This window comes from Macaca fascicularis, chromosome 1 (genome assembly GCF_037993035.2).
Source record: "Macaca fascicularis isolate 582-1 chromosome 1, T2T-MFA8v1.1".
Classification (NCBI taxonomy): domain Eukaryota; kingdom Metazoa; phylum Chordata; class Mammalia; order Primates; family Cercopithecidae; genus Macaca; species Macaca fascicularis.
Window position 1 is genome coordinate 189,523,744 of NC_088375.1, and position 18,319 is coordinate 189,542,062.

At 39.6% G+C, this 18,319-nt stretch overlaps 1 protein-coding gene across 6 annotated transcripts in view; it reads left to right on the forward strand.

Annotated features, from left to right (window-relative positions):
* The first annotated feature begins 2,594 nt into the window (after positions 1-2,594).
* ZSWIM5 (zinc finger SWIM-type containing 5) overlaps positions 2,595-18,319 on the forward strand; it is a 193,239-nt gene continuing 177,514 nt past the window's right edge. For 5 of the 6 annotated variants that reach the window (XR_012420925.1, XM_045372158.2, XM_065523482.1 and 2 more), the window contains exon 1: positions 2,595-3,212. Coding sequence is in view for 5 of the 6 variants with exons in the window: in XM_045372158.2 (XP_045228093.1) it covers positions 2,618-3,212 (595 nt within the window). In the remaining variant the exon portion in view is untranslated. Of the gene's footprint in view, positions 3,213-16,454; positions 16,670-18,319 lie in introns of those variants that run through there. The other variant, XM_045372170.2, reaches the window with a different exon arrangement.

Consider the following 18,319-nt stretch of genomic DNA (forward strand, 5'->3'; position numbering starts at 1 on the left):
GAGTTTGAGACCAGCCTGGTCAATATGGTAAAACCCCATCTCTACTAAAAATACAAAAATTAGCTGGGCATGCTGGCATATGCGCCTGTAGTCCCAGCTACTTAGGAGGCTGAGGCAAGAGAATCGTTTGAACCCAGGAGGCGGAAATTGCAGTGAGCCAAGATTGTGCCACTGCACTCCAACCTGGGTGTGACAGAGTGAGACTGCATCTCAAAAAAAAAAAAAAAAAAGGCAGTAACTGATTAAATCAGAGTAACATATTTATTGATTCAAAGTGCAAATATTTTCTGAACATCTTCTATGTGTAGGCATTTTGGCAGGTTGTAGAAATAGGCCCTTACATGGAAATGGTTCCTGCCCTTCCATAGCTCATAGTCTAGTTAGGGAGACAGGCATTAAAGGAATATTCATTCTCCCAAAAAACTGATAAATTATAGCAGGGAAAATAATGTGCGTTATGGAAGCCTGTAAATGTGGTACCAGATTCAAGGTGGAGTAGGGATTATGCTATTTTGCAGTGATCTATTTATAGATATTTACAGATATAAATCCATTTACCAATATAAACAGATTTCTTTTTCTTTTTTTTTGAGAGAGGTTCTTGCTCTGTTGCCCAGGCTAGAGTGCAGTGGCATGATCATAGCTTACTGTAACCTTGAACTCCTGGGCTCAAGCAATCCTCCTCCATCAGCCTTCAGGGTAGCTAGGACTACAGGGTGTAGGCCACCAATCCCTGCTATTTTTTTTATCTCTTGTGTAGAGATGGGGTCTCCAGTCAGCTCTGTTGCCCAGGCTGGTCTAGAACTCCTGGCCTCAAGGGATCCTCCCACTTTGGTCTCCCAAAGCCTTGGGATTACAGGCATGCGCCACTGCATCTGGCCTAAACAGATACTTATTGAGTACCCACTACACTGAATAAGCACACAATGTGAATTACTTCTAATCCCAGCTAGCCGGGGCAACATAGGGAGACCTACTCTCTACAAAAAATTTAAAGAATTAACTGGGTGTGGTGCTGTGCATCTGTAATCCTAGTCATTCTGGAGGCTGAGGTGGGAGGATGGTTTGAGCCCAAGAGTTTGAGATTGTAGTGATCACCCCACTGCACTCGGGACTGGACATCAGAGTGAGATCCTGTCTCTAAAAAAACTTTTTAAAGTGAATTATTTCTAATTCTTACAACATTTATGTGTAGAAGCATTATTACTAGCTCCCTTTTACAAATGATGTAACTGAATCATGAATAACATCACACACAGCAAGTGTGATTCACACCCAATTCTGACTCTATAGCCTGTGCTCTTTAATTCTGAGATTACAGCAAAACCAAACCGTGGCTCCAGCCTGTCTCCAATCATTTACTCTCTTCTTACTCTTACTTTATCCTACACTCTAAATCTTGCTCATTTTGAAAGGCAAACTCAACTATAGAAACTCTTTTAATACAATTCTTGGAATGTTTTAAAGTTGTAGAGATCAGTTTGTCAGCAAATTCTGAAATAATCTGAGTTTTCTTGACCGAGCAAGAGAGTCACATACAATTGCGTGTTGTTTATGGAGTTAGTGATGAAGTTGCCATTCTTGAGGACCCACTAAATGCCAGGTAGAGGATAAATTATAGTGAAGGAAACAGACATGATTCTCACTCTCATGGAGTTGACAGTCAGACATTAAACAAATATATAAAAATACAACTGTGTAAAGGTGTAGAAGACTGAGCCAGGTGAGGAAAACATGAAAAACCTAAATCAGATTGGAGGTAGGGGATCAGAGAATTCTACCAGAAAACACACACACAAAGTGTTTTGTATCCTAGGATGCAAGGTGCTAAACCCTCCAAAAGACCCCACAAGGATGCAGCCGCTGTGGCGATAAGATCTTGGTGCCCCATTGTCAAGGGGTGGTGCGACTTTGTCCCATTCTGGGGTGGGGTGGGGTGACCGCCAGCTTTATCCTACATTGTTGTAGCGTAAGGCGAGTTTTTATCACTCGAACTTTCTGATTTTTTTCCCCTAGTGTCTTCTTTCCCAGGGTCTTTCTGCCAGATCTTCCGCTCGGCTGTGACAGCCTCCTGTCACATCAGTACCGTTGGAGCTGGATTGGTTTTTTCTCCTTGTGCCCCGCGAGCCTATAACTTCACGGAGGCAGCTCCTTGGATGGCTTATGGCCCCGCCATTTCATTCGGTCACACAGTCCATTCCTGTCTGGCCGGCGGCAGGTGGGTTGGGGGTGCGCGGGCGGGCGTGCGAGAGCGCCCGGCGCTCCTCTCCCCTCCGCGGCCGCCGGATCCGCGCGAGCGCTCGGCTCGCGTTCTGGGCTGTTTGCGCCTGAAGCGCGCCGCGGGCCCGCGCTCGCTCCCGCCTGTCTTCGCGTCCGCGGAGGCACGGACAGCGCGCGCCGCCTCACGCTACTCCGCAGGCCGCCAGCGTCTGCCCTCGCGGCGCGCGCCCGGGCCCGGCCCAGGTTCCCCACTCGGGCCGGCGGGCTCCCGGTTCTCTCGCCCCGCCCCCCTCGGCGCCGCCACTGGGCGCTTGCGCGGGGCGCGTGGCCGTGGCCGGGGTCTCCACCGCAGCCCGAGCCGCTGCCGCCGCCTCAGTCAGTCAGTCAGTCCCCAGCAATGGCGGACGGAGGTGAGCAAGAGGAGCTGCTCTCCCCGTCACCGGTCTCTCCGGCCAAGCGGCTGTGTTCGTGGCCCAGCCCGCAGGCTCACCACCCTCGCGGTTCACCCGGGGCAGCCGGCGGAGGGGCAGGGGGCGTCGGCAGCAGCTGCCTGGTCCTCGGGGCCCGCCCCCACCTGCAGCCGGAGTCCTTACTGGACTGCGCCGCCAAGACGGTGGCGGAAAAGTGGGCGTACGAACGGGTGGAGGAGCGCTTCGAGCGGATCCCGGAGCCCGTGCAGCGCCGCATCGTCTACTGGTCCTTCCCGCGGAATGAGCGGGAGATCTGCATGTACTCCAGCTTCCAGTACCGGGGCGGCCCCGGCGCCAGCGCGGCTGGCGGCGCCGCGGGGGCTTCACCGGCCGAGGAGGGGCCGCCGCCACCCCCCGGGGCCGCCGCTCCGGCCGGCTCCGCCCCCGGGGGCGTCGCGGCTGGGGCATCCCCCGGGCTGGGCGCTGGGGCCGGCGCGGCCGGCTGCGGTGGCGAAGGGCTCCCTTTCCGCCGGGGCATCCGTCTGCTGGACAGCGGCTCCGTGGAGAACGTGCTGCAAGTCGGTAGGTGCTCGCCCGGGCGCTCTCGGGTGCTCAGCCTCCTCTTCCGCAGGTGCCTCTTTGCCTGAGCCCTGGGGCCGAGACCCCGCCTTCTGCCCAACTCCTGTACCCCTGCCGAAGGACGAACAAGTCACAAAAACTTTTTTCAACCTTTCACTCAGGTCCACCACTGCTCTTTTCCTCCACTGATCCTCTACCCCCATTTCTTTTTGTTTGAAGGGCGAATAGATCTCTCTTCTTCACTCTTTCTACTCCCCACACCAAGGCAAAGAGAATGGGGAGGTATGCCTTTTTGGATGTAATAATTTCACAAATGCATTGTCCTAATTTAAGTTTGGAGAGGGGAGGATTGTTAGTAAATCTGGAACAAGCGGTTTTAGAGGGAGCGTTTGAGGGACAGACTGTCAGAGGCAATCAATAGCCCTAGCCGATTAAGCCTCGATGAAATTAACTTTAACACTGGGAAAAGAGCCCCAACAAAATCCTGCATATTTCAGACAGTTTTAGTTGTCTGCGTTAGGATTTTTCCCCTGGATCAGTGATGCTTGGGAATCTAGGCTGCGGACTAACAATAACCGAAGATGGAAATGTGACAGCTTCTCCTCCACACCCCCACCCAAGGAAAAAAAAAAAAAAAGCCATACAATCTGGAGTGGGGGTGGGGTCTCTCTTCCTTGTCAGACTGGGGTAAATCAAAAGCTGATCACGCTGGGTTTTTCAAAAGCTTCTCATTTTACAAGTCGTACTTGCTTTTATCTTTTTGTTATGGGAAAATATACAAGTGATTTCTTCCTTTACTCCTCCGGAGCTTCTAGTCAGTTTGTTAATCTTATTAAATATATAAATACAGTGCATCTGATTTGTGGAATGGTTAAGGAGAAAGAGAAAAAAATGACATTGATTAACATTGACTTTGCTATGTGGAAAATTAAAACATGTGGAATTAATTTTCTATTTGGATTATTATAGCCTTCTGGAAGTACATATCTTTACTTTATGTTAATCTAGATCTTGTTTTGTTGTACACTATATGCTCATATAAATCGAAGAAAATACTGATTTTTGAAAGGAGTTGGAGGGAGGTCGTTTTTAGAATTAAGCACAGAGAGACACAAACCCCAGACATCTAGCTCTCCAGGTAAAACCAACATATTTGAAAAATGTTTTTCTCTGAATCGTGCTGTTTGATATAAAGTAATCTGCTTCTGGTTATTGAGAATCATTGATTCCTGTGTTTCTAACCAAAACAACAGCATACCACAATTTATTTTGCAAATGTGAAATATAAATTTATCCTGTGCCAGAATATAGTGACAGTGGCTTGAGCAAGTTTTGTTTATTTGAAAGAGGTTAGTCCTTTGTTTATTTGTGTATATTTTTGAAAGAGTGACTTGAATAAACATGTAATTAAGGTGTACAGCTTTAATACTGAAACACTGAAAACATGAAAATAAATGCATTTTCCTATTAGTCTGTAAATTTTAATTTTTCTGAGTTTAGATCATTTAACTTTTAAGATTCTTGTTTCAAATATTTTAAATTGAAAAGGGTCAATTTAAGTGGTCGTTTTGTAGTAAGAGATGGATAAGGAAGAGTTTTCAAACTTGAGGGAGCAAATGAAAGAGAGGAAGAGTTTTAAAGAAGTGTCTATTTTTAAAGTGACTGAAGTGTCACGTTGCAAATGAAATCGGATATTTTTGTTAATCTAGATCATGTTTAAATCAGATATTTCCCCTTTATAATATGAAAGTTAATGTGGTTCTGGAGTTATAGGCTCTCATATTATAGTTTCAGGGATCTTGAGAAAAGACACATATAAACAAACATGTTTTGTGATTGCCTTTGGATTTCAAAGACGAAGACCGGTGAATAAAGTTATCCCTTTAAGTTTATGCTACTTGAGAACCATGAGCTGTGTAATTTTTATTATTCTGACCTTAATTTAGGTTAGTAAGTATAGGAGAGAAGGATAGCCTGTTCTGCATCTTTTTGAGTTCTGTATTTTGGTATGAACCACCTTTAATAGAGACATATCCCCCGTCTCCTAAACTTAAAATTATAAGTAAATTACTTAATCTAGAAAGTAGGCTTTCTAAAGTATTGCCAAGAGATGAGGAATGAAGTGATTTGTATATACCAAGATAGTAATCGTGTTCTTCAGTTTATAAGTGCACTTCAAACTCAATATTACTAAGTGATGCTAATTAAGAATTCTACATATTTCCTTACTGTTTCTAAACAATAGAACCTCAGATTTGGGAAGTTACTGAAGGCCGATGTTTTAGGAAGAACAGAAAGTTGGGGTACTTCTGTGACAACATCCTTTTAGGAAAAAGAGTCATAAGGAAATTTAATGAAAAAGGGAATTTAAATGAAAAAAGAAAGCACAAACAAAAAAGCCTTCAAGGCAAATAAATTAAAAACAAACAAAAACTTATAGAAATAGTAGGTAGACTAAATTCTGTAATCTGGTAATAGAAAGTCATGAATTCCGGTTAAAAATTGGATACTTCAGATTTTAAATCAAAACTAAAACTTTTCCAGCTATGCTCAAAGGATACATTTCTTTTATGTAAGTACTGCATCAGAAGTGGTATTCCCTTTAAAAGGGGGAAATTGCAAGTTAGTCTCTTCATGGATGTCTGTAAGTTTGAAGCTATGTAAATAGACTTACAGTCTGATCTCAGTATTGTAAAGATAATAGAATTCATATGTTTCAGCGTCGGCATTTTTAACTTGTTTCAGAAGCCCATGGGTATAGTAGTAGTATAAACCTTGGGAAAATACTTATTCAGAAGTCTGCAGATGGCGTAAGAATAAGACAACTATAATTTACTAATGGTTGTAACATTTTGACCCTTTTGCTATCCACTGTATTTTAAATTGATTTCTTTGTGTTTGGTAAAACTTAAAGAAGCTTTGCTGTTTCTCAGGAAAATCTGAATTGATTGAAGGAAAAAAGCATTAACAATTTTTCTCACTTAAACACAGAAATATTATAATTACTTGGATATTTAGTTTTAAAAATTGGGTAAAGGAATGCAGGGGCCTTCTGCACCTGGTACATCTGAGTTATATACATATTTATCCAGAAATTTTAAGTAGATTTTGACAGGTGACTTCAACAAAACCCCATAGTTTTAGTCCACACATTTTTAAATAAGTACATGATTTATTCTTGAAGTCTTCTAGACTGGAACCAGAATGCTAAGTATTACCTTATGTGGAAGAGGTACAATTATAAAGTCAATAATGGAAATATAAAAAGTGGCCTATTTCAGGAAGTTATCTATAACTTAAACATCAAGTAGTAAGTTTTAAATTGTGTACACTTGTATATCATCAGTAAACAGGTCTGTGAAATTTTTCTGTAGTACAACTTTTGTGAAATTTGTCAGTAACAAGTATTACGGTTGTTGATTTTTATATGTAATTTCCTTTAATCTATATTGTTTGGGGAATAAAAGATACCTACATTGAGAAAACTATAGCATCATATGTAAGTTAGAATGAATAAAATTATAATAAAATTTCATGTGGAGAAAAATGACTTTATTTATATTTAAGATATTCCATCACAGAAGGCAGCTGCATTCCTTTAAGCGGGTGTGCTTTTTAGCATAGAAATTTTTCAAGTTTTAAATCACATTATCTTCTTTTTTTTTTTGAGCAATGAGTTCTCTCCCTCCACCCTAACACATCACATATACACACATTTTAATGTTCAATAAGTGCTTGTTGAATGACTGAATGTTAAGAATGGATTTCTCAGTGTTGTAAAACAGAGAGACATGAATTTTGAGAATGAGTGGTATTGGAATATATGGGGAAAACTCCAGACTTGTGCATATAATAAACTGATAGCATTAAGTAGCATGAGTGTTACAACTTAGGTGAATCTTCTGTCTTTGACCATCTGTTTTTTTGTGAAGAATGGTGATTTATCAATTTCTTCAAATGAAAGCTTTAAATGAATTTTCCTAAAGGTGACTTTCTCAAGGATACAGCTTTGGATTTTAAAGATGATGGATAAACTAAAGATAGTGAATTTTATTTTAGAGGTTATCTTTATTTTAGGAATTTTAAAAATATATTAATGAAAAGGCTGGAAATTTATGCCTATGGGAAACAATTTTATTTCTCTTGTTTCACTAATGGCAATTAAAAAACAAGACATTAACTGTCAGTAATCTATTATGATGAAGGTTATATGAATATATACATGTGTTAAAATGTATGGAACTATACACCAAAAAAGTCAAGTTTACTGTATGATACCATAGAAAATAAAATTTTAAAAAATCAGTGCATTAATATAATGTATAAGAGAAACATATACATGCTGTATTAGTTTCCTATGGCTGCTGTAACAAAGTATCACAAACTGAATTGGCTTAAAACCACAGAAATGTATTGTCTCAGAGTTCTGGAGGCTAGAAATCCAAAATCAAGGTGTTGGCAGTGCTATACTCCTTCTGCAACCTACAGGGGAATCCCTTGTTGCCTCTTGCTAGTTCTGGTGGTTTGTTGGCTGTCTTTGGCATTCTTTGACTTGTAGCCCCCAAATTCCAGTGTCTGCTTTTGTGGTCATGTGGCATTCTCCCTGTGTGTGTCTGTTTTCACATAGCCTTCTTACAAGGACACCGGTCATATTGGATTAGGGGCTCACCCTACTTCAGTATGACCTTATCTCAACTAATCACATTTGCAACAACCCTATTTCCAAGGTCACATCATGAGGGACTGAGGTTATGTTCTGAGGTATTGGGGATTAGGACTTCAGCATATTTTTTGGGGGGGTGACATAATTCAGCCCTTAACAGCTTCTCATACTTGTTTCTTGTTGCATATCTGAGTTTCATGTGAATTTTAAACTTTATTACATTAAGTATGGCTTAAGTTAGGAAATCACCATATTAATTTTATTAGGTAAGCATTATTTAGACTTGCTTGATTCAATTTGCATGATTGATTATTTAATCTTAATACATGTGGAATGTTTTTGACAAATAAGTGGTTACTTAAAGGTTAAAATTATCATTCTTGATAAAAAATGATGACTGTGTGATATAGCACTCAGGGTATACATATATGAATGAATAGATTACTGTGGGTTTTTTTCACGCACACCATTTATAACTCAGCTTTAGAAATGGATAACCTTGAAAGCCTATGAACAGTGTTTTAATGTCTGTTTCCAAACCCTAAATTACTATGGTTTAGAATTAGTGTTTGGTATTAGAAATAGATAATAATTTATTCCAGATAACTTTTATGTGAATTTTTTTACCTTGTGGTTTATTTATAGGCTTATTTCTTTCTAATATGGGCAGCATGCTTCTTGGACACTTTTAGCCTATCATGGAGCTAGTAGACTAAGAAAATCATACTTATTTAAATATTAGCTGTAGTATTATGTGATTATATGCTAAATTACTCTGTGATAGTTTTTGTAATCATATATAGTCAACTGATTAATTTTTGGTTTTCAATGTAATTGTTCTCCCCCTTAGGATATATAATGTGGTTTGTCCTAAGTTGATGCTCAGAAAATGTTTATTGAATGAATGAGTAAATTGTCATGTCATTTTTTATATTTGTGTAGTATGACATCTCTCTTAATTGCTTTATATGTGACTAAAGCCTAAAAGATATACTGGCATTTTGTGGCTCAATTTCTGGATGCTTCTGATTTTTAAAGCATTACATAGATAAAAATTATCCTTGAAGCTTATTATTAACTTGTTCTTGATTCATTCCTTGAATTAGCATTTAGTCACTTATTATGCGTAAGGCTCAGTAAATAATTGTTTACCTGTTTTTGGTGGAAGTCTTTCTGTAATACTTTGCATTTTCCTATCTTAGAATGCAAAGTTAGGTTGGGCATCAAAGCCTAAACTTCTAAGGACTATATTACGTTGCCTTCCTTATGTAGGGAGGAAGTTATAAACTGAGTGAATATTTGACTCTGAGAGTTTCTGAAACCGGTTTTTGAAAAGTTCCTTGCATACGTGTTTTTTGATCATTTGCCTGTTCTTTATAATGGAGTGATGAATGTGGTATTTAGGGGAGTATAACATAGTTACCTTCTTTAAAAGTAGACTGTTGAGGCCAGGCGTGGTAGCTCACTCCCAGCACTTTGGGAGGCTGAAGCGGGTGGATCACGAGTTCAGGAGATCAAGATCATCCTGGCCAACATGGGGAAACCCTGTCTCTACTAAAAATACAAAAATATTAGCCAAGCGTGGTGGCGTACGCCTGTAGTCCCAGCTACTCCGGAGTCTGAGGCAGGAAAATTGCTGGAACCCAGGAGGCAGAGGTTGCAGTGAGCCAAGATCGTGCCACTGCACTCTAGCCTGGGCGACAGAGTGAGACTCTGCCTCAAAAAAAAAAAAAAAAAAAGACTACTGAAGCAAAAGCTGAAGTACCCTTCTGCCTAGTGGTTTTCTTGCCTTCACAACAGTTGTTTGTATACTTTGTATAATTTAGTCCTTAGAGAAATACAAATTAAAATTCAAGGAAATACCTACATTACACACACACTAAAATGGTTAAAGAAAAAAAAAAGACTGTACCAAGAGCTGACAAGTATATGGAGTAACTGGAACTCTCATACATTGCTGGTATGTAAAGTATGGTATGAATGCAAAATGGTGCAGCTACATGGAAAACAATGTCCTATTGTAGCTAATCATGTACTTAAACAAAAGATTCAGCAATCCTACTCTTAGGTATTTACCTGAGAGAAATGAAAACATATAAGGGGATTTCAAAAGCTCATGGAAAAATGGAATTAAAGGATAAAAATTAGAAGTATAAACTTTATTTTTCAACATAAACTCCATCAAGTTCAAGAACTTTTATAAGTAATGATACAAGCCACTTAGCTCATCCCTAAAGAAGTGACGGTCCTAGGAATTCAGCCATGTCAATGCAGTCTTTTTTACATTATTGACTGAAGAAAAATTGGTGCCTTCTGAAGACTTTTTTAAAGATTAGGGAACAAAAAGAAGTCAGAAGGAGCCAAATCAGGACTGTAAGGTGGATGCCTAATGATTTCTCATCAAAACTCTCATAGAATTGCCCTTGTTTGATGAGAGGAATAAGCAGGAACATTGTTGTGGTGGAGAAAAACTCTGGTAAAGCTTTCCTGGGCATTTTTCTGCTAATGCTTTGGCTAACTTTCTGAAAACACTCACATAATAAATCAAATGTTACCATTCTTTGTCCCTCCAGAAAGTCAGCAAGTAAAATGACTTGAATATCCTAAAAAACTGTTGCCATGACCTTTGCTCTTGATCAGTCTGGTCTTGCTTTCATTGGACCACTCCTGCCTCTTGGTAGCCGTTGCTTTAATTGTGCTTTGTCTTCAGGATCATACTGGTAAAGTCATGTTTCATCTCCTGTCACAGTTCTTCAATGAAATGCCTCAGGGTCTTGATCCTGCTTGTTTAGAATTTCCAGTGAAAGCCCTGCTCTTATTAGCTGATCTGGATGCAGTGGTTTTGGCACCTGTTAAGTGGAAGTTTTGTTCAACTTTAATTTCTCAGCAGAATTATGTAAGCTGTACAAATTGAGATGTCTATGGTATTGTCTGTTGTTTCTGCTGTTAATTGTCTGTCCTCCTTGATTAGAGCACAAACAACATGAATGTTTTTCCTCACAAATTGATGTGGATGGTCTACTGCTGTAGGCTTCATGTTCAGCATTGTCTCACCCTTTTAAAATAAGTTATCCGTTTGTAAACTGCTGATTTCTTTGGGGGCATTGCCCATACACATTTTATAAAGCATCAGTGGTTTCACCATTCTTCCTCCCAAGCTTCACCATAAATTTGGTGTTTGTTCTTGCTTTAATTTTAGCAGAATTCATGTTTCTCTGATAGGGGCTCTTTTCAAACTTACGTCTTGTCCTTTTTCGTGCCTTAAACTAGATCCTATCCAGATATATTATAGCAAGTTAGTATGAGTTTATTTCAGTGCAAAAAAAAAAAAAAGTGAAATCCATGTGTAGTTTTTTTATAATACTCATTTTCCACAAACTTTTTGAAGACCCTCATATGTTCATATAAATACTTGTACTTGAATATTTGTAGTATGCAAGCGACAGCCTATTGGTTGTTTTGGGCAATGTGAATAGGCATAGTCAGCTATGAAAGTCCCAAAGTTAAGCAGAGGTGTGAGTTTTCCAGGAACTCAGATAAGTGTGTAACTTCTAGTCAGTAAATGGCTGTTTGGCTCTATTTTAAATGTAGGCCCAGTTAGCCACTCAGGATTCATCTTGAGGGATTGGCTCAGGTTCGTAGATGTGAGAAAACTTTTGGGTGATGGAAATGTTAATGACTGTAGTGGTTACATGACTACATTCATTTGTCAAAAGTTATTAAATTGTATGCTTAAATTGGCAGATTTTACTGAATGTAAATTCTACCTCAAAGATTTGATTTTAAAGAAAAGAATTGTGGGCTTCCATCTTGGTTTCACATTAAAATCACCTGGGGAGATTAAAAAAAAAAAAAAAAAACGGTACCTGAGACTCACTCCAAATTAATCACGTCAGAATCTGCTGAGAATTAGGACCAAATTTCAGAATTGTTAAAAAGCTCCCAGGTAATTTTATATGCAGCTAAAGTTCAGAAATGCCGTGTAGAAAAATGATCACCTGGCCTGGCATGGTGGCTCACACCTGAAATCCCAGTGCTTTGGGAGGCGAGACAGGAGGATCACTTGAGCCCAGGGGTTTGAGACCAGCCTGGGCAGCATAGTGAGACCTTATCTTTAAAAAAAAAATTAGCTGGGCGTAGTGGTGCTCACCTATAGTCCCGGCTACTTGGGAGGCTGAGATGGGAGGATCGCTTGAGCCCAAGAGGTTGAGGCTGCAGTAAGCCATGATGGCGTCACTGCTCTCCAGCCTAGGTGACAGAGTGAGACCCTGTCTTTAAAAAAAAAAAGGAAAAGAAAAATGAACACCTTTATTAGTATTATCATTGTTTCTGAACCTATTGTTGGCAGTCAAAACGTTATGTAATTTTCATTCTACAAATGCTATGGACCATGTCAACTTTATTTTCTATTTATTGTTTCACCTATCTTTATTAATGGATGTGAAGGAAAATCATTCTCTTAACTACTCAAAGAATGTTTCTCTCTGTATTTTGGAGAGGTCTTATTCCAAAGTAAAAATTGTCATTGTTACTGTCATCAAAAGATGTTTGTGTTTAATGCAATGCCAAGCTATAATTTTCTTCGTGTTTGTTCACCCATTTATTTATTTATAAAACCTAATTTTTTTTAGCTGAGCACAGTGGCTCACACTTGGGATCCCAGCACTTTGGGATGCTTAGGTGGGAGGATCACTTGACCCCAGAAGTTCAAGAACAGCCTGGGCAACATAGGGAGTCCCTGTCCCTATTAAAAAATTAGCCAGGCATGTTGGCACACACTTGTAGTCCCAACTACTTGGGGAGCTGAGGTGGGAGGAATGCTTGAGCCTGGAAAGTTGGGGCTACAGTGAGCTGTGATCACAGGCCATTGTACTCCAGCCTGGGCAACAGAGCAAGACCCTGTCTCAAAAACAACAACAACAAAAAAAACTTTTAATTTTTTAGTATGTTCTGTGCAAAACAACATAATTTCTATATTTAAGAGGCACACAGTTTACTATGGAATGTACATATAAAAATGGCATTTAAAAATTTTCTGTTAAATCAGTTAAGGGTCTGAATAAATAAAATGGCATTTACCACAGTGTTTTGTAATAATAGAAGAAGTTACTATGGGGGCAGAGAGTAGGAAGTGATTAACTTGGGAAGTGGGTACTACTGGATACATTGCTCTATTTTAATATAATTACAATTGTAAGAAATTTTAGAATTATGTCCAATATTGCAGTAAAGATCGAAAACACTTTACTGCTTACAAGTTAGATTAACCTTTAATAAAATTCTTTCTGTATTAACATTTTGTATGCCCTCTAATACTTTAGTGCATAGTTGATCCAAAGGGATAATACTAGTAGGAAGGAAGATGACAGAATGTTGCCAAATACGAATCCTTTTTTCTCAGAGTAAACTACAGATTTCTGGTTTTAGAATAGCTTTTTGTTATCTTCAGATAATCCTTTCCTTTTTTGTTCAAAAAAAATTATTGCTTCTTTTAGGCATAAACATACAATGGAACTAATCAGCAAAATAGCTTTTTGTCCCTCCATTATCTTTTGGTCTGTGAGCAACAAGAAAATGTATTGTGTCTTTGAAAGCCTTGGAGATAATTACATTTTCCCCCCTATTCATTCATGGTTTTGTTGAATAGAGGCCTGTAGCACTGATAGGTTCTGGAAAAGCCAGCTTGTTCTTATTTTGTTTAAATCTATCAATACCTGCTAACTGACATGACTAGCCAACATCACCAACATACATTGATGTTATTGGTAATATAAAATCCTTCCCCACATTATGGCTCCCTATTGTGAAAAACTCTTTATGTTTTGTCTCACTCAATATTATATTATTGTAGTCTTTACCATCACACGTATTTGTATATATCTACCATATGTGTGTGTGTATATATACACATATGTACACATACATACTATCACAAATATGCAATTCTGGCTCCTTCAAAGTCTCAGTTTTTTCAACTGTAAAAGGGCAAAATGATGGTACCTACTTCATAGGTTGTTTTGAGGATTAAATTAGTTAATATGTAAAGCATTTATAATGAGGCTGAACACATATTAAGTGCTATGTAAATATTCACTATTATTATTACAGCCTGTACCAAAATTGAGAGTATTCTGTATTGGTTACCTTTCCTCCCTCAACCTTCATTCCACCTTCTAAAGGTTTTGTAGTCTGACTTATGCTTTCAGTCACTAAATTAAAATTGATCTCTTAAAGGTCGCTAGTGACCTCATGATTGCCAAACACAGTATCTTTTTTCTAGTCCTCATTCTTCATGACCTCTGTATAGAATTTTCTGTAGTCTACTGTACATTTCTCTTGAAATGCTTCTTCCTAGATTTCTGTTTTACTTCATTATTCTGGCTTTCTATTTTCTTTTATTCTCTTACCCCACAAAAGTAGGATGTTCCTTCTTATATCAAGTCTTCTAATTTAGAATCTAATTTATTTCTACAGTTTCAACTACAATTTTATGAACATAAGATAGCATGATATAATGTAGTGGTTTAAAATTTGTTTAAAGCAACTGTACGCTCACTTTCAAATGAAGTCTTAAGCTGGAATTCCAGCTTTTGAAGCAGATAAAATCTGAGCTGTGTTGGGGATTGCGATGGAGCCTAGAACTTCATCAGCATGGCCAGCTACTTCTTCCCTTTGAAACTCTGAAGCACTTCCAAATAATCCAAAGATCAGCATATATATTTGCCTGCCAGATATTTCTAAATGGATATCTTACTAGACACTCAAAACCAAACTGCATGATAAGGGGATTAATATCCAGAATATATTAAACTACAACTCAGCCACAAGAAACAACCTAATTCAAAAATGGCAAAGGACTTGAATAAACATTTCTCCAGAGACAATGTACAGATGACCAATAAGCACAAGAAAAGATGATCAACAGCACTCATTATTAGAGTAATGAAAATCAAAACTACAATGAAATACTACTTCACACCCGTTAGGATGGATATTATTTTTTTAAAAAGCCAGAAAATAACAAATGTTGGCAAGGATGTGGAGAAGTTGGAACCATTTGGAAATATAAAATGGTGTAGCTGCTGTAGAAAACAGTATGGCAGTTCCTCAAAAAATTAAACATAGAATAACCATATGAGCCAGAAATTCTGCTTCTGGGTGTATAACCAAAATAATCGAAAGCAGGGAATTGAATAGATATTTATACAACCGTGTTTTACAGTAGGATTATTCACAATAGGCAGAAGATGAAAACAACCCAAGTGTCCATCGACAGATGAATGGATAAACAAAAGGTGGTCTATTTTCCTTCCTTCCTTCCTTCCCTCCCTCCCTCCCTCCCTCCCTTCCTTCTTTCCTTCCTTCCTCTGTCTTTCTGTCTACCTACAGGAAATGTTATTTAGCCCTAAAAAGGAAGGAAATCCTGATACATGCTACAACGTGGATGAATGTTAAAGATTATGCTAAGTGAATAAGCCAGACACCAAAGGACAAACATTATTATGATTCCACTTATATGCAGTATTTGGGTAGGCAAATTCATAGAGATAGAAGTAGAATTTAGAGGTTGCCAGGGGCTGAGAGGAGAGAGAAGTGAAGAGTTATTGTTCTGTTGAACTAGAATTTTAGTATGCGAGGATGAAAAATTCTGGAGATAGGTAGGAGTGATGATTGCACAACAGTGTGAATGTACTTAATACCACTGAACTGTCCATTTAAAAATGATAAATCTTATATATATTTTACCACAATAAAAAAGTTAAAAGCCACATATATTATTTTATTTATCCAAAATGTCCAGAATAGGCAAATCCTGGAGACAGAAAGTAGTAGGTTAGTGGTTTGTAGGGCCTGTGAGTAAGGGGAGTGATTACTAATGAGTATGGGATTTCCTTTTGGGGTGAAAATGTTCCAAAATTAGATAGTGGCAATGGTTGCACAAATCTGTGAATATACTAAATAACACCAAATTGTGTACTTTTCACAGTTGTGTGCCTCTCAAGGGTGAGCTCTATTATGTATGAATTACATAATAAAGCTATCATTAGAAAAGCAAATATTCCAATAAAACAAAAAGGAAAGGAAAACCTTCAAACATTCTGTTTCGTAGAGAATGAGGTCTAAATTCCTAAGTGCTGTGTTTGGAGACCTGGGCCCAAATCCCAGTTCTGCCACTTTCTAGCTGTGTAACCTTGGACAAGTTACTTAACCTCTCTGAGCCTCAATTCCCTATGTACTTTCAGGACACTTATAAAGGAGTGAGGAAAGCACAATTAGGTGGGCAGAGAAGTTGAACTGATGCAGTCACAATGGAGACTTCAGTCAATCCTATGGGGAGCTCTGCAGCTGGGATGGCACTTGACAGTTATCTGAAAATAGATGTGGGCTGACCTGAGGGAGAAGAGGCATAACCCTGGGTGGGGCATTTTTCTTTATGTGGTAGAGATGAAGGTGAACTACACTGTTTCTCTTCAGGGAACTACTTGCTGCCCAGCTGCAGGAAGTGCTTTCATCAGACAGCTTCCAACTGTCAGCTGATTCACGGTCTGTCTCAGCAGCAGAGATCTGCTTCATCTGAGGTCATACTTTTCTAGGGGCAGCTTACAAATGACTGAGCAAGGTAGGAGTGTAAAGATCCAGCTATTTCAGTCAAACATGGAACCCTTCGACAGGCAATACCTGCTCCAGAGAGCCATACCTCGTTGACTGAGCTTTTGTCAGGCCTGCATTACAGTTTGATTTCTTCCTCTTCCCAGTCCTGCTTCTGTTGCCGTTCTTTCACAGATGTCGATCCCTAGTAAGTGTCTTGCATTTCTCATTCTATCTTGGTGTTTCCTTTCAGAGAACTCAACCTGTTATACTTTGGTTGAGGGCAGCTTGTGGAGGAGGACATAGCTGTAACCTCTCAGCAGCCAACTCTCCTGGCAGTTAGAGGAATAAATGCCTTGGTCCTGAAGGAAGGATCTGAGCACTGCATTTCCTCTGACTCTTGGATTCTTTTCGTAGAGTAAATTCACCCTATAAGGGAACAGCCCCTCCAGGATTGTTTGGTCTCTTTTTCTGGGGATACTTACAAGAGTAAAATTAGGAGGCAAATCACAACTTCTGTCACTGAAAGTAGTCCCTAGAACACAGCTGATCTTGTCCCCCTTCTCTAAACTCTATTACGGATTCTTAGCCAGAATCTCGGCTGGTCTGAGTGTTTTACCTGGGAATGGGTAGTGACTGTTTTTTTGTTTTTTTGGTTTTTTTTTTTGAGGCGGTGTCTGGCTCTGTCACCCAGGCTGGAATACAGTGGTATGATCTCAGCTCACTGCAACCTCCACCTTCCTGGCCCAGGTGATCCTCCTACTTCAGCCTCCCGAGTAGCTGGGACTATAGGCATGTACCACCATGCCTGGCTAATTTGGCTAATTTTTATTTTTTTTTGTGGAGACAGGGTTTTGCCATATTGCCCAAGCTGGTCTCGAACTCCTGAGCTCAAGCAGTCTGCCTGCTTCAGCCTCCCACAATGCTGGGATTACAGGTGTGAGCCACTGTACCCAGCAACTGTTTTATAGAAAAGCCTGAGCCTAGTTACTGTGACGTTTCTCAGGCCTTGCCCACTGCGTTTGTTCATTTACTGTCAACATTGGGCAGGGAAGTATCAAGAGATGCCCCAGTGGTAAATTAGATGCTAAATGTCCTCTACTCCCTGATGTTACTTTTCTTTGTATTGGTAAATCTCCTTTTTTCATAAACACCATCTGTTGCTGAGGTAGCACATTATGTGACATTAAAATCAGGTAATTAGGTTGTTTTTGTTTTGTTTTGTTTTGTTTTGTTTGAGACAAGGTCCAGCTCTGTCACCCAGGCTGGAATGCAGCGACAAGATCATGGCTTACTGCAGCCCCTACCTTCTAGGCTCAGGTAATTCCCTCACCTCAGCCTCCTGAGTGGCTGGGACTGCAGGTACATGCCACCATGCCTGGCTAATTTTTTGTAGAGATAAGGTTTTGCTATGTTGCCCCGCTGGTCCTGAACTCCTGGGCTCAAGCGATCCACCCACCTCGGCCTCCCAAAGTGCTAGGATTGCAGATGTGAGTCACCAGCCCGGCCTATTATGTAGGTTTTAAAGATCAAATATAGTATCGTTGAATATGCTTTATTAATAGTTCTTTGATATGTTTTTAAAGTACTGATTGCGAAAGTTTTCAGATTATATATTGTCCCTTGCAAATATTATTGTTGTTATTATTATTATTATTATTATTTTCTTTGAGACAGAGTCTCTGTCTGTTGACCAGGCTAGAGTGCAGTGGCATGATCTCAGCTCACTGTAGCCTCTGCCTCCCGGGTTGAAGTGATTCTCCTGCCTCAGCCTCCCAAGTAGCTGGGATTGTAGGTGTGCACCACCATCCCTGGCTAATTTTTGTATTATTAGTAGAGACAGAGTTTTGCCATGTTG